The 14,540-nt window shown below is 40.9% G+C and overlaps 1 protein-coding gene across 1 annotated transcript; it reads left to right on the top strand.

Moving 5' to 3' along the window:
• The first annotated feature begins 7,602 nt into the window (after positions 1-7,602).
• TOR1AIP1 (torsin A interacting protein 1) lies at positions 7,603-8,373 on the top strand. The gene has a single exon (XM_009994670.1). It carries the CDS (start codon positions 7,603-7,605, stop codon positions 8,371-8,373), a length of 771 nt encoding a protein of 256 aa, XP_009992972.1.
• Positions 8,374-14,540: the final 6,167 nt, after the last annotated feature.

Below are 14,540 nucleotides of genomic sequence, written 5' to 3'. Positions count from 1 at the left end.
CTTCTTGGCCTTGCCCTCCAACCTTCCAGGCTTGGCTGAGCCCTTAGGTGGGCTCTTTTTACCTAGTGTAGCCCTTGGTGTTTTGTCAGTGTTTTGTCACGGCCTTAAAATGGGGAATGACTGATTTTTTTTTTTTACTAACCCTTGCATTTCCAAAGGCTGAATTTAAAGAAAGTATCTTGAGTTGCCAAAATAGATTGCTGTAAGGCTGTGCTCTGTACAGACAGCAGCACTGCTTGCAAGGAAGTGCAGATTTGGGGCTTGTCTGACCCTTCTCTGACACACATACATTGGTGCTTGCTCTGGACACTGCTGTGTTCTCTCTGTGTGGCACCTTTTTGGCTTCTCTTTTTGTTTTTAGTTTAGAAAACTATACCCCTCAAAACTGTAGAGTAATGCTGTGTAATACAGTCATGTGGCTGTAGCCTGTCAGTCCAGCAGAACACTGCAACCAAATTGTATTTCCTTCCCTTTTAGTCTGTTGTTCTGTTTCTGTTTGGGCTGGGTGTGTTATTAGGATGTGGCAGTTCTCGGGTGGATTAGTTGGGCTGGCCTGAGGCTCCATTCCCACCTGTGTTCTTTTGACAGGGCTGTCACCAGGCTTTTCTTACAGCTGCAGTTCATGCCCTTAATCATCTGGCACTGCCAAGTTTATGCTTCAGAAGCAGAATTGCCAGGAGGCATGGAAAAAAAAAATCTTATCTTGAGGGAGGAAGAGAGAGGTTATGCATATTTCCTTGGGAAAGCACAAAGCTTTATCTGTGGGAAGCTGTTACTCCCAAATGATGGCTGACAGGGTACTAACATGTTCAGTATTTAGATGTGGCTGTGCTGCTTTAGGAGACACAGTTGAGTAGGTTTTTGTTAATATAAATGTCTCTAAGAATGAGATGCCCAGGCTCTCAAAAGTGGTTTTTGATCCTACTCATAACAGGTGTAAAAGTACAATGTTAAGAGACACTCATGCTTTATATAGAAGCAAAAGAGGGATTTTTCCCCCCTCCTAGGCCTCCAGCCTGTAGCTATGACAGTACCTGCTTCTGCAGAATTTAGGGCAGACTGGGGGGAACTCAGGGGACAAGCAGGGTGGTTTTTCATAAGGATGTGATTGTCATACTGCCCTGAGAGCAGAACGGAAGCAACACCACAACTTTACAAGCTGGTTTCTGGCTTCTGCCGAGAGGTTTTAAATACAGATTGGGGAAACTTGCTTCTAGAGCTGGAAAGCTTTAAGAGCCTACAAACCCTGCTTCGAATCGGGCATCTTCTAGATCAGTGAGCTACAGATGCAGGCTGGCAGTCTCTGTTGAAGCTGTTTTAAAGTATGCAGGTAGGGTGAAGAGCTGCATGAGTGACAGGAAAGCACTGGGTGTTTTTGGCACTGGAGTTAGTGCTGCCTGTGGTTGCTGCGGAACGTTGCTGCGAGTGTTTTGCAGGCTTATCTCTGATTTGAAAAATACTCAACCCACAGGGATGGGTATATACCAGGTGTAAAAGGACAAGTTCCACTCTGGTAAAAGAGTGGCTTTGTCTTTGCATTTGTAAGCTTGTAGTTTATGAACTTGCAAATTTCTAATTTTCTTAGATTAAACTGGTGTATGAAATAGGGGTAGAAAAAAGATGGCTCTGCAAGTGACTGTGTAGTTGGTGGCTGGTTAGCAGGTTTGAGGTGGACTGGAGAATTCTTTGATCCATTGGGTAGGAAACTTAAGGCTTTGTAAGGAAGGAACAGGCATGTCTGGACCAGGATTTTTATTAATATATATTTCTAGGGAAGTTAAACTTCATAAAGGGGGAGTTTACTTTTCTCTGTAGGGGATGCCATGTGTGCTGTCTGCTTCCCACTAACAGTTTTCCTGGTGGTGATACCCACTGTTCCAGAAAGTGCTGATTCACAAACTGTCTTCGTGTGAGAAATTAACTTATATATATTTAGATTTTTCCTTTTTGCAGCAACTTGTAAGAACACTTTGAGAGACAGGGTGCTGGCTGATGCAAAGAAGGAGAGAGGAATTAAAAAGTATCAGCTGCATGAGTAGCCCTCTTTAGATTCCTAGATCTTTCTGGTCTTGTGATTACTAACCACTACTACCAGGGAGATTTTATTTGCAAAACCTCAGTACATAGTGCACTGTTATGGGTATGTTGTTTTCGCATTCATGAGGATCAAGTAGGTTGGGATCTTCAGTCGTAGCTTTGTGGGAAATCAATGATTTACCAGCTTTTTTTTGTAAAGATGGTTTTGAAAACACAGTATCCCACTCACTATATGCAAATTCTTTACTGTCGTATCTGTGACTTTGTATCTTAGTTTGGAACGTGGCTTTCTCCCTTGCTTGTGGTTTGGTTTGGTTTTTATTCTCCTCTGTATGTTTACACACAGTGGCATGCTAAAGCTGTCAGAACATATGAACAAAAGGCTTTTTTTTTCTTTTTTTGGAGTCAAATCAGTAAACACTAGGTGGCAAGCTGTGTGTTGCCCTGGCATGTATGGTAGAAGAGCTATGGGAATCCAACTCCAGGAGAACCTAGTACTGTTAAAAGAATAAGAGGGCCAAGCACGAATGTACAGAGAACAGGCTTTACCAATTGTGCTCTTCCCTTTGCTGTTTGCTCTGCTTGTGCCCTTCAGTTGATGGTTGCATCATGGTCTCTGTTCCACAGTTGTCCTACAGCTTTCATTCCATACCTGAACTTTTTTTCCCCCCCCAGGCAGCCATATAGTTGCACTTTATCCTTTCAAACTGCTTCTCCTGGTGTTCTGCTTTTGACTGGCTGTCCAGCCCTGACCTTTGCTCTGTGGCTCCTCTCCTCTTTGTTCTTTCTAGTTACTAACATTAACTAAGTTGGGTTTCAGTGTTTGAATGGATGTGTAACGGAGCAAACAATCAAAAAGTTTTGGTTTAAATTCTTCCCAGCTGCCTGAGATGATTAAGGTTTCCCCTCTGCTTAATGCTACAGTAGACAGCACAATTTCTCCTGTTAAGTTGTGTACCCCAAGAACTGGGAAAAATGCTCTTTATTCCTATGCTTGTGTATTTACTTGTTTACACTGAATCCCTTTAGTGTAAGGCATTTCCTGGCTCTTAGTATTTTGTGCCTTGATATCTGGGTTTTTTTAAAGTGTTTTCAAGCCAAGGACTCCTAAAAATAAAATAATAAAGCTTGTGGTGGACTGTAGACAGCTATATTTGTAGTGAATTCAAATTTACCATAAGCTTTTCAAGTCTTAGTTGCCTTTGGTTACGTTTTAGGAAAGGAACTCTTGGGAGATCACAACTTGAAAGTCACCGATTTAGATCATGTATGTTCTGAAACTGTCTTGCCCCTTCAGTTTTGTGATGTTAGGAGCACAAATGATTCTGCACCTATACTAATCCCCTTTTTCTTTTTTCTTTTTTTGCCTCTTGACAGACAGTTCTTCAATTTACTTTCAAGAGAATCCAATAAAGGAAAAAGCAAAAGCTTACGACAGTAACGAACCTGAGAAGCCAGCAGGGCATCAACCATATATTAATACAGCATTAAGAGGTAACAACACTAAGTTTTATTGGTACCTTTTCCATGCTGTAACAAACGATTGCCTAAATGCACTAGGATGATATTCTCTCGGTTCTGTATCAAAAGGGGGAGTTGTTGAGTTAGAATTGGAATGGATGAAGAAGGCAGAGCCTTAAGGTTTTCAAAAGAGCAGTTTTATACTTTGATAAATGCCTAGCAGTGCATCTTTTTGAGAAGCAAAACAAAAAGATGAGTAATGTCATACCTGCTTCAAAAAGTCTTCTAAGAACAGACCTTTCACTGCCTCAGGCAAAGAAAAAACCCCTCTTCTTTTTCTAAAAAGAGTTACTTTTGACTTTAGCAGAGACAGCTGCCAATACCAAGGGGTTTCAAAGTCAGGAGCACTTTTTCTGTTGGTTGCTCAAGAGGTTTTTCTAAATGTGTGGTACAGAAGCAATAGGGAAATACAATGAGGAAGAAAATACAGGATACTTGTTAGCCCAGCAGAAGGTAGTTGTGTTATTACAGGTGGTTTGAATACATCCAAATACATCAGCATTACTGGATTGTTACTTTTTAAAAGAAAAAACAGGATAGTTTTGTCATGTTGGGAAGAGCAGGGTGGCAGGCCAAATTAAGCCCTTTCTATTAATAATAGTAGCTTTCTCCATTTACAGAGGGATCCAAGAGGGTGTTATATGGCACAAGCTTGGTTTGGCAGCACAGCATATACTCCTTCCTTAATCACCTTTGAAGATTTCATAGGAAGAGCTAAAAATATATATGGCTTGTCTTGCCTCATTCTGACCTCAAATGTGATAACCAAGTTCTTTCACTTTGGTTTCAGAGAGAAAGGCTAACTTCCTCGAGAAAAATCAGGAGCACCACTCATCTGCATCACAGAGTAAGTTGAAAAATAAAGTCTTTGATTGTAATGAAGTGAAAAGTACAGAATTCTTTTCCTTTCCTTATGGTTTTTCTTGTGCCATGGGACACTGTCTAGATAGGTGGAAAAGGATGAGTTACCCAGGAGGCAGATCCCAGTGGAAGACTTCATTTATTTTCCCTTTTGTAACTGGTTGAGGAAATGGAGTTGATTTGTGGAACAGTCAGAGCATGCACTAATGGTGATGTGGGGGTCAGCTGAGGAAGGAAACAAAGCCTTCACCTTTTGGTAGCAGTGAATGTTAGACTGGTTTGTACACACCCCCTTCCCTTCTAGCCTTTCCCAGAGCAGTAGTGACCTGCTATGATTGAATTAGTTGCTGCATGCACCTGGAGAAGAGAAGCAGTGTTTTTCTCTGCTGGAAAACTCCATTCTGCTTGTGTCATGACCAATTTCTTGTGTTCAGGTTTTTGTACTTCGTTGTTTGTGGGGTTTTTTGGTGAATTTGTTAGGTTTTGTTTTGTTTTGTTTTTCATCTTTTAAGAGTACTTGAAAGACAAAGGAAAGAAAAACAACTCTGAATTCTTAGTAGCTTTCTGTCCTTAATGTCTCAGTGCTTGTTTCTATCCTGAGCAGATGTAGCTTAACCAAGTTTTGTAAATCAGAATTCAATCTGGAGAACTTAGAGAGGCTTGTTGGCTGTCTTGTTTGTTTTTTTAAAACCACAGTGCCTTCCGGAAGAGAAGCTCATCTTGTGGTAGCTGCACAGCTGTGAAGCTGTGAAATGCCTGTGAAAAAGGAATTAATGCAGGGAGCTCTTGTTAGTTCTGGTGCCATTTCTTCCCTGTGCCAGGGGAGTAATATGTGGTGCAGAAGTGACCAGTTGTGTTGGGTGAAGAACTTCACAAAGTCACTTTCAACTCTAAAAGCTCCAAGTTGTCTGCAGAAGTTACACCTTTCGAGTTAGGCAAGGAAATAATTTGTTTGGCCTTTGTGCAAGTTGTGTTATAAATAAGGGAGAATTCTTAGGTAGGAGAGGATCTGGTTTTAGACTGTTAATTGAAATCTTTTTTTCCGTTAGGGTATGAATCACAGCCTAAATATGAAACCTAGTCTTTGCAAACACAGCTACATTGTAAAATATTACAGAATGGAAGTGATTTTGATCTGTTGAACCATTAGAAGACTTACATAAGCTTAGCCAGTCACAAGCCCCATGTCTGTGCCCTGTCAGGGCAGGAGGTTGAACTTACAGAATAGTGTAGCTTCTTAAGCTAGTTAAGCTCTGGCTTTAACTAGAGCTGCTTTTAGCACCTTCTGTGATTACACTGATACAGAAAGAAGGCTGCAGAATTTATTCTAGTGTTCTTGAAATAACTACTGCAGGGTGGGTGGGTTTGATCAGTTGATTCTCAATAGTACCATTGACAGTATCCTGATTTGGTTATGAATTATTGTATATTCAGAGCCTTCAGCTCTGAACCAGTTGCTGTAGTTCACAAGGAGCCAGAAATTCTTGTGTCTTTTTAATTAACTGACTAAATGCAGAAAACATGCTGACCAGTAATTGCACTGTTTATATTTATTCTGGTCTCTTGGGAAAGTTGTTCATAACACTCTTTTATGGGTAATGGCTTTTGTACTTTGCTGTCTGAGCCTATTTAAGTAAGAAGACCAAAAGGATATTTTGAAGTTGAAAGCTTGCATTTTGCTATAAAAGCACAATTCCTCCCAAGAAACCAACTGCTGATGAAGCAGCCTCTGACCCAAGCTAGATGAGACTATGCCTTTAACATTTTGCTTTTCCTACTTGTGTCACATTGTTTTTCTAATGTGTGTTTATCGAGCTTCCATTTTTCTGTCCCTCAAATTCTTGTGCAAAATCAGGAAACTTAGCTGAGACATGGGATCCTTGTGCTTCAGAAGGTGTTATCTATGGGTGCTTTAACCTCCCTGTAAAAGTCATAGAATTTTTTATGTGAAAGTGTAACAGAGAACAGCTTTTTGATTAAAATAACACCATTTGGTGATTTCAATTCCCTGCCAGAAGATTGGTCATAATTGTTGTCTTAGTATTTTTCTTATGTTCCTTTTTTTACCTCTTAACAGGCAGAAATAAATTTCCAGATCAGCCTGATATTGGGAAGCAGTCACAGCCTGTGGCCAAAAGTAAGACTTCTGCTTTCACTTCTGTTTCATGCTTGTCTTACATTTAACCATTTCAAAGCCTGTCCAAGTATTAGATTTCCTGGTAGCTAGTGTTAAACTGAGAGTCCTTGCCAGAAGAGATGACTTGCTTGCCTAGAGTATTTGTTTTCAGCACAAAGGAAGGAAGGGTGTTGTAGAATAGGTAACTTTTTCACCCTAAGGTCTTCCATCTGTAGCATTTCCAAAGTTTGTTGCAAGATTAAAACTCAGGCAGGCCTAGTGGTGTTCTTATGTAACAGTTGTTGTGTTGCTGTCCTGATGCTACTTGTTTTTTTCCAGTTTACAGGGAGGTCACTAATTTTCCTGGGGACAGAATTGAGCCTTATGCTTGTAGTAGGTCAAGCAAGTGTTAAATTAACTGCTCAAATACCTAATCAAAATACCTGATGTTCTTTATTCTTCATGTGCATTGTTTGCTGGGAGTACTCTTTGTGAAGCTGACTGATCCAAAGACCACAAACGTTGTCTGGTAGTGTTGATCACCAGTGTCTGAGGCACAAGTACTGCTGCAGACACTATTTTTGTGGGAATAGGGAGGAGAAACAACACAGAAACCATTCTGGTGATGTCAGGTTTTGTACAGGGCTTTTTCTGCAGAGCCTAAATGTAGGAAAAAGCTTGACCTTTTTCAGAACCATGTTAAGCTCTTAGCTTGGATATGATTAAACAGAGTGAAGTATTGATAAACTTTCAGAAGAGCTCCTTTTCCAGAAGAATGTCCAATTTCTTAGTCAATCTGGAAATAAGTAAAAATGTCCCTTTTTAATGCTGTCACTTCACAAAGTTGCTAAAGAAGTTGAAAGTTTTGCTTTTTTGTTTAAACTAGAACATCTTTATGCTCTTCAACTTACCCTACCAGTAGCTTGAGAGTGAGACAAGTTCACTGGGTTTTACTGTTTCTTCTCATCTTCTTCTCAATTGTTGGCTTCTGATTGCTGACATTGTTTTCTTCCTGTTTGCTCCTCCTTTCTACAGATAATGGTGAACTGCAGAATGGGTTTAACAATATGTGGACTTGGTTCCTGGTTGTGTCAGCTTGTGTCCTGTTGGCTTACGTCCTGTGGAGTGGAATGTTAAGTCTTCCAGGCACAAGTTTGTCAAGTAGAGATACTGAAATTCTGCAAGCGTTCCGGGCCCAGATGAATAAACTAAAAAACACTTACCAAAGTCAGGATCCCAACCTGTGGAGAAGAACTCGTGTGCTTCTTGAGAAACATCTGAATGCCTCTCACCTGCGTTTGGAGCCGGCCATCTTGCTGCTCACAGCTGGCCGGGAGGCTGAGAAGGCTCTGAGCTGCCTGAGTAACGAGATTGCTGACGCTTTTGCCATCTCCCAGAACGCTACGACCATCAAAATCAACGGGGCAGACAAGGCCATACTGGATAGTGACATTGTCAAGCTGGAGGTGGATAAAGAGCTCAGCTCTGGGTTCAGAGAGGGCAAGAAGGTGGCGGTGGTGCATCGGTTTGAGTTACTGCCTGCAGGCTCCACCTTAATCTTTTACAAGTACTGTGACCACGAAAATGCAGCATTTAAGGATGTGGCTCTTCTGCTGACTGTGTTGCTAGATGATCAGTCACTGAGAAAGAGCCTCACCTTGCAAGAAGTTGAGGAGAAAGTCCGGGATTTCCTCTGGGAGAAGTTTACCAGCTCAGATGTTCCTAGTTCTTACAATAGCATGGACACAGATAAGCTGAGTGGACTGTGGAGCCGTATCTCTCATCTTGTGTTGCCTGTTTGGCCTGAAAAGGGCCTCCCTGTTGGGGGATGTGCATAAAAGTTGTTGGAGAGAACGTGGGAAAGAAAGAGGACAGAAAATGCATATTGCAATGGCTGAACAGGGAAGAATTTAGTGCTGAGCAGCATACAGTCCTTTCTGCACAGAGAAATTCCACCAGCTGGTAGGGTTGTTTCTGCTGAAGTAGCTGGGACTTCTCAAAAATTAACTGCAGAATGTAAGCAAGGAACTTGCTGGTTGTTGGTAAGTTGTGTTCAGTGACTCATTCAGGCTTGATGTCCTGGAGCTGGAAGTAAGTATCCACCAGTCATCAGCTGCTGAAACTGCCTTGGTGCACTGTTGGCCTTGCTATAAGGGTCCTTTTCTGGTTGTGCCTAAAGCTGATGTCATGTTTGACAAGCTATTAGGATGCAAAACCATCACCTTCATCTGCCAGAACTGCTTCCTTTTCTTCTAATGTAAGAAAAAACAAAAACATAATAAAAAACATAAACTGAAAATGGTAAAGTAGTAATAGCCTTAGCACAAGCTTTTTATTGATCCATCTGATGACAATATAGATGTCAGCTGTCTCTGGCAACTACTAGAAATGGCAAAATTGCTTGAAAGATTTGTCACTTTGTCACCTTTCAGCAAGCATTTCTTCTTCAAAAGAGCCTGCCACAATCAGTTCTGGAAAGCAAGAAGAGCTAAGGTACAAATAATTGCCTAACGTTAGTAGCACTGATGTCAGTTAAATCATCCCTTGGCACCTCTTTGCTTCACTGCTTCCAGGAATTCTCTGCTCTTTGTCAAAGTTCTGCAAGTCTTAAAATTTGGGGAGTAATGGTAACATGTCAGCCAAGTGTGTACTAAAAACCTGTTACATTTCCTTTCCAAACAAAAGTTTAGGAAAACATAGGTAATTTCTTATTTTAGTAAGATGATTATTTTTGCATCAAGAGAGTTTATTTATTTGTGGTACTTGGTATCCCAAACAATAACTTTTCTTCATGTGTCTGCATATAACCTGCTGCTTACCCTGCAAGCTTCTAGCAAAGAACAGATCTGCAGTGCATGCTTTTAAAATACATGTTTAGAGCGCCTCATGCCAAAAATCCCTCACACCAATCTAAAAACATTTACTTGTTTCTGTTGTTTTTGTGTAAAAAATGAAAAAAAAAAAAAAGAGAATTGCAGCACTTCCATTTCTGTTGCTGTTAGTGCAGCTTGTGAACTATTGGTCCATGTGCATTTGGTTTTATTCAATATGAAGGAATGTGTGAAGACTGCTTTCTGATTCATTGGATGCTTTCTTATAACAGCTGAGAGATTAGTGGCTCTTGGACCCATCCTTTATTCACAAGCCTGTTGTCCTGCAGCAAAAAGTCCTTAACCAGACAAACTTCCTGAGGTGCAGAAGCTTCTGGCTTTTTTTGTGCAAGGAAAGGTTTAGGGTCTTACGTTGGAATGGACCAAAATTACTAAGTATATAAAATAAGAGTTTGAGAGATGTGGTTTCTTAAACCAGAGGTGGATTTGTTCTGACCACTGAGAGCCAGCAATGGGCAGGGCTTTTGATTTTAATGGGAAGAAATATAAGCAGTAAACAGACATGGAAGTGCTGCAATTCTGGATGTTTAAGAATAGCTCAGGAAGGCAAAGATGGCATTTACATTTTGGACATTTCACTGGACAAATGTTTTTAATAAAACAACTGTGACTTATTTCCGAGTGTTTCCTGATAGCCTGTTTGTATATTATGTAAACTATTTTAGTAATCGTTAAAAATAAATACACTTGCTTGTTTTATAAGCTGTTTTAAGATTTGCCCATTGAATTTTAAGTGGTCAAGCTTTTATTTTTTACATATTTGATTGCTCCTTTTACCTTTGAACAAATAGAGGTGCCTAAAAGACAATCTTTAGCAGAATTCGGAACTTTTAAGAAACTTGAGTAGAGTAGTAGACACAGGTCATCTATTTGGTAATATCAGGGCTCTCTTTTAACAGGGAGCATTTCGGGGCTTTCCTCTAACAGGGAACATTTCAGGAAATTAGTAGCTGTGAGGTCTCTATTACTTGGTGTTCTTGTGCTAATTCCTCAGTTCTGATTTCAGCTGGAACTAATGATAAGATACGGTTCACTTGTTTCATTGGTCCGATACAAGAGTCAGCAGCTGACAAAAGGGATGACTTCATTCTTGTTCCATTCTTCACTGTGTGTCCCTGTACCTCTGCTGTTGCAAAATAATGCCCTGTGAACTGACTGGAGGGACAGTCTTAATAAAAACTAGCTTAGAAAAATATAATTAGCAGAATCAGCAACCACAAAAAATAAAAGACCTGAGTTATGACACGAAGACAGGAGATTCCATGGTTTTATACAAATAAAACACGTAATCCAGGTTATGTTCTGTTTCTAAAACTGTCCCCTCTCCTCCCAGTTAGGGGATATTAAAGAGTTATGTTCCCTTGTTTCAAGACAAAATAGGAAGGTGCCTGGAAACTAAAGATTTATGTTCTACCCAATGTTGTGCAAGAAAAAGGAGAATTGCCTTCTTGTTAACTGTAGGTAAAGTGAGGTGTGGTGTTTAGTCAGGAAAAAGAAATCAAAAGCAAGATGCTGTTCACAGTAGTCCCTTCTGGAGGAGGGGAAAGGATCAGGATTAGCAGACTGTTCCCACTGTTAAATAAGAAGATCCTTTTTGTAGCTGTTTGTGGCTTTGTTAATGCAGATCTCATTAAGTAACTCCTCCTCAGCCAGAGGTGAAGAGTAATGTCTGTGGTGCTCACAGGCAGCTGATTAATATCCTCGTCTAATTATTTCATTGCCTGCAGCAAACTTTTGTTTGGAAAACTGATGTTTTCCAAACTGTAGAATACTTTGGCTTTTCTAGAGAAATCTCACTTCTAAAGTTGAACTGTCCCTAGCTGTCAAGAGCTCAGCAAATGGAACAGTCCGTGACAGCAGAAATGTGCTTATCTAGAGGAAAGACATCAGGTCTGGCCTTGGGACTAAGGATGTTTCTTGTTCTGTGTGTGGGTTTACAGCACACAAACTTTGGGGAGAATGTGATTTTTTAGGGAGCTGAACCAGCTACATGCCAATTTGGAGACAAAATTTCCAGCATTCAGCAAATTGGACTGGAAAGCACAGTCAAACTACTCCTTGGGTTGTGAGCAGACACCTGCAGCTGGCGAGAACCCTCTGGTAGGTAGCCAGCCCAGGTGGAAGGTGGCCACTCTTCTGCTACTCTTGTTGCCTTCATGCACCTGGAGGATGGTGAAGGCAGTTGCCTTCAGCAGTGGATGTTGTCAAAGGGTCCTAGAACAATGTGCAGCCCTGTCTACCTTGTCTCTTACGCCCTGCACTGAGTCACCTTGTGCCGAGAGGTGGAGTTTTGAGCACACTAAGCAGGTTCGTTAAAAGAATTAACCTTTCCCTCCCCATTTTTCACACCAATTTTCTGATTTCCACAAATCAGGAAAAAAAAAAGTCATTGCTTTCATAAACTTTTTGTTTTGAAAAATGTTTGGAGTTGTTGATTTAGCTGCTACTGAGTGCAAAAGGCAAGGTGAGCTCCATTTTAAGGGAGGCATGAAAGTATTTGCGGCACCGAAGGCAGCTCTAAGCACCGTCTGTGGTGCGATCAGCACGTTGTGTTTAGGAAAAAAAAGAGTCTGGTTTGGGAGGTGTGTAATGGTCTATCAACAACTTGCCAGGCCCTGTAGCACAGCTGGAAAACCACAAGAGGAAATCGGAAGTGATCTCTGCTATTTTGTGAGCCCAAATCACTCTGAGAACAATTTTTCATGTGTTGTTTCTGCTGCAAAGTTGTAAGAGTATGGAGGAAGGCTGGTGGTGGTGGGGGGTGTTCCTGTACTCTTCACAGCTGTACTGTGTCCTGTTTCATTGTCAGCTCTTGACAGTTGGATTTATAATTGAATGCTTGGACAACCTTGTTCCATGTTCCAACAGGTGGAAGCACCCTTCCCTAAATTCCTCTGGCTTTTGGGAACCACGTCAGTCAAGGAAAAGGAGGGAATCTAAGGGGCCTGAGCTGATCTTTTGGCTGCAATCGCCAGCTGCCCCTTCCTAATTTTAGAAGGGGCATGCAAGAGTAGCATGGAGTGGAAAACTTCCCAAACCTCTCTTAAAGCTGCAATAACCAAATTAGTGTTAAAAAGAGATGGTGGCTCTTTGATTTTAACTTAGGATCTGTCTCCATCCACCACTTCCAGTGCCTGGGCAGTGCTGGCTGCTGTTACCTCTGAGCTTTGCAGCTCAGGAGCAGTTCATCAAGCTGGAGTGTGCTGGGTTCTCTCTTCTCTCTCAGCCACAGCTGTTTGCAGGTAATAAACAGTTCCTTTCTTTCTGGTCTTGGAGAATGTCACCAGGTGATTGCATTTTCTGTAAGGAAGTCTTTCTTTTCTCTTTCCTGATGTTTGCTTCTCAGAGCTTTCTGCCCATTGGCAGAGACTCTTTCAAATAGTAGTCTAAATTTTACAGTGAAATTCCACTGACAGAATAAATAGAAGCCATATAGAAGGAAAAACACTAGACAGACATTGCCTTCTAATTTTGACTGACTGAAAACAAAACTATTTTGCTGTTTGAGAAAATCCTGATGGGATGCCTTGTTTGCCTGAAGATGAAAAGGAGGGGAGCATGAAACTAGATTAACTGCTTCCAAGCAGAAAAAGAGAAACTATGTTTAAAAGCATAATTAAAGAGGTAGTGCATTACAAAAGTGCTGAACAATTTAAATAAGCTGCCAATCCAGCAATATTAAGCAGTAAATTTAAGCAAACACTAAGTGATGACAGGGAATGTACTATTTTAATTTGCCCTAGTCTGCAAGCAGGGCTCCCATGCACTGTAGTAATATTGCTTTCATTGACTGAAATTGTCATCATAATTATTATTACTTACAGTCTTCTCCTGCATTTGGGAGGAATAGGTTTGCTCTTTGAGGACTCTGGAAGGAACTAGGCTCCACTTATGACTTTTTCCCATTGGAGCTGTGCTTGTCTTTGGGTGTTCATGTATTTCTTTATTATTTTTTTTCCCCTCATCTGGCAAACCAAGATTGTTTTTCAAGGTTTAACCACTGACATCTCAAGCTTACCTCTAGTTTCAAAGGAGATATGCTTAGGCTGGGAAATTTACTCTGTAATTAGTTTGTATATGTAAAAGAGCCAAATTAAGGTTAAATGAGTATCCTGTAATTGACACATGATTAAGTCTGCATTGCCTAAGCTTTACAGCTGTAATAGTCTCTCAGTGTTCAGGGTGTTTTTGTACAGTGTTCCCATACTGGAATAATTTATATGCAAAATGTTGACCATCCACAAAAGAAGAGGCTATGTAAAAATAGTTTAATCCTTTTACATGAAGAAAAAAAGGGGAGGTGGAAGCTCCAGAAGTTTCAGTGATCCTTCAGTGGTTGGAGTAGATAACTTTCTACTCCCATACTCCCCCAAGAAATTTGGCATCTATAGTCAAACAATCATACTAATGACTGAAAACCAGACTCTGCTGAAATTGTAGACAAGCCCTGAAGGAGACATTCCCAAAATAACTGTAGGAAGAATTTCTCTTTTCCCATTCTAATGACTTTCCTCACTGGAAATAATTTTGTTAACAGTCGGATAACATCTCAGACCTATTTTTGAAACGTGGGTGGTTTAAATGCATCTTTGGGGTGGAATCTATGCACTGGAAGATAGTAAATTAAGAAACTCTTCCGGGTTTATAATGACTGTTAAATTAAGCTGGTGGTACCCAGTCATCTACTGTGAAGTTTTGCATATGTTTATTTAAACTTATATCTGGTAACGGGGAGACTGTAATCAGAGCCTCTTTCATTTTGCAAAAGAGAAAAAAAAACCACCAAACAACAACAACAAAACAAACTCAACAAACCCAACCCGAATTATTTTTATAAAGATGACTTAGCTGTGAAAACAAATGACTAAAAAGTGGTGCCCTAGTTTCGGCTGGAGCCGCTTCAGGAATGACAGCATCAGCGCTGGCACCGCTCTCTGGCAGCGGTGGTTTTAAACAAACATTGCGAAGTGCTGCTCTGGCACAGCAACAGAGCCGGTTTTGACACCGTTTGCAAGGGGACTGAACCGACGGGTCGAGCCTGCACAGGGCCCGGTGGCGGCGGGAGGCGGGGGAGGGGAATTTGACGGAAAATATTGACACACACACACAAAAAA

This window comes from Chaetura pelagica, unplaced genomic scaffold (assembly GCF_000747805.2).
Source record: "Chaetura pelagica isolate M959 unplaced genomic scaffold, ChaPel_1.0 scaffold363, whole genome shotgun sequence".
NCBI classification, from domain to species: Eukaryota; Metazoa; Chordata; class Aves; order Apodiformes; family Apodidae; genus Chaetura; species Chaetura pelagica.
This window is presented reverse-complemented; position numbering and strand designations above follow the sequence as displayed.

Coding starts and splice junctions, on each gene's coding strand:
- TOR1AIP1 (XM_009994670.1), top strand. CDS start 7,603: ATGTGGACTTGGTTCCTGGTTGTGTCAGCTTGTGTCCTGTTGGCTTAC.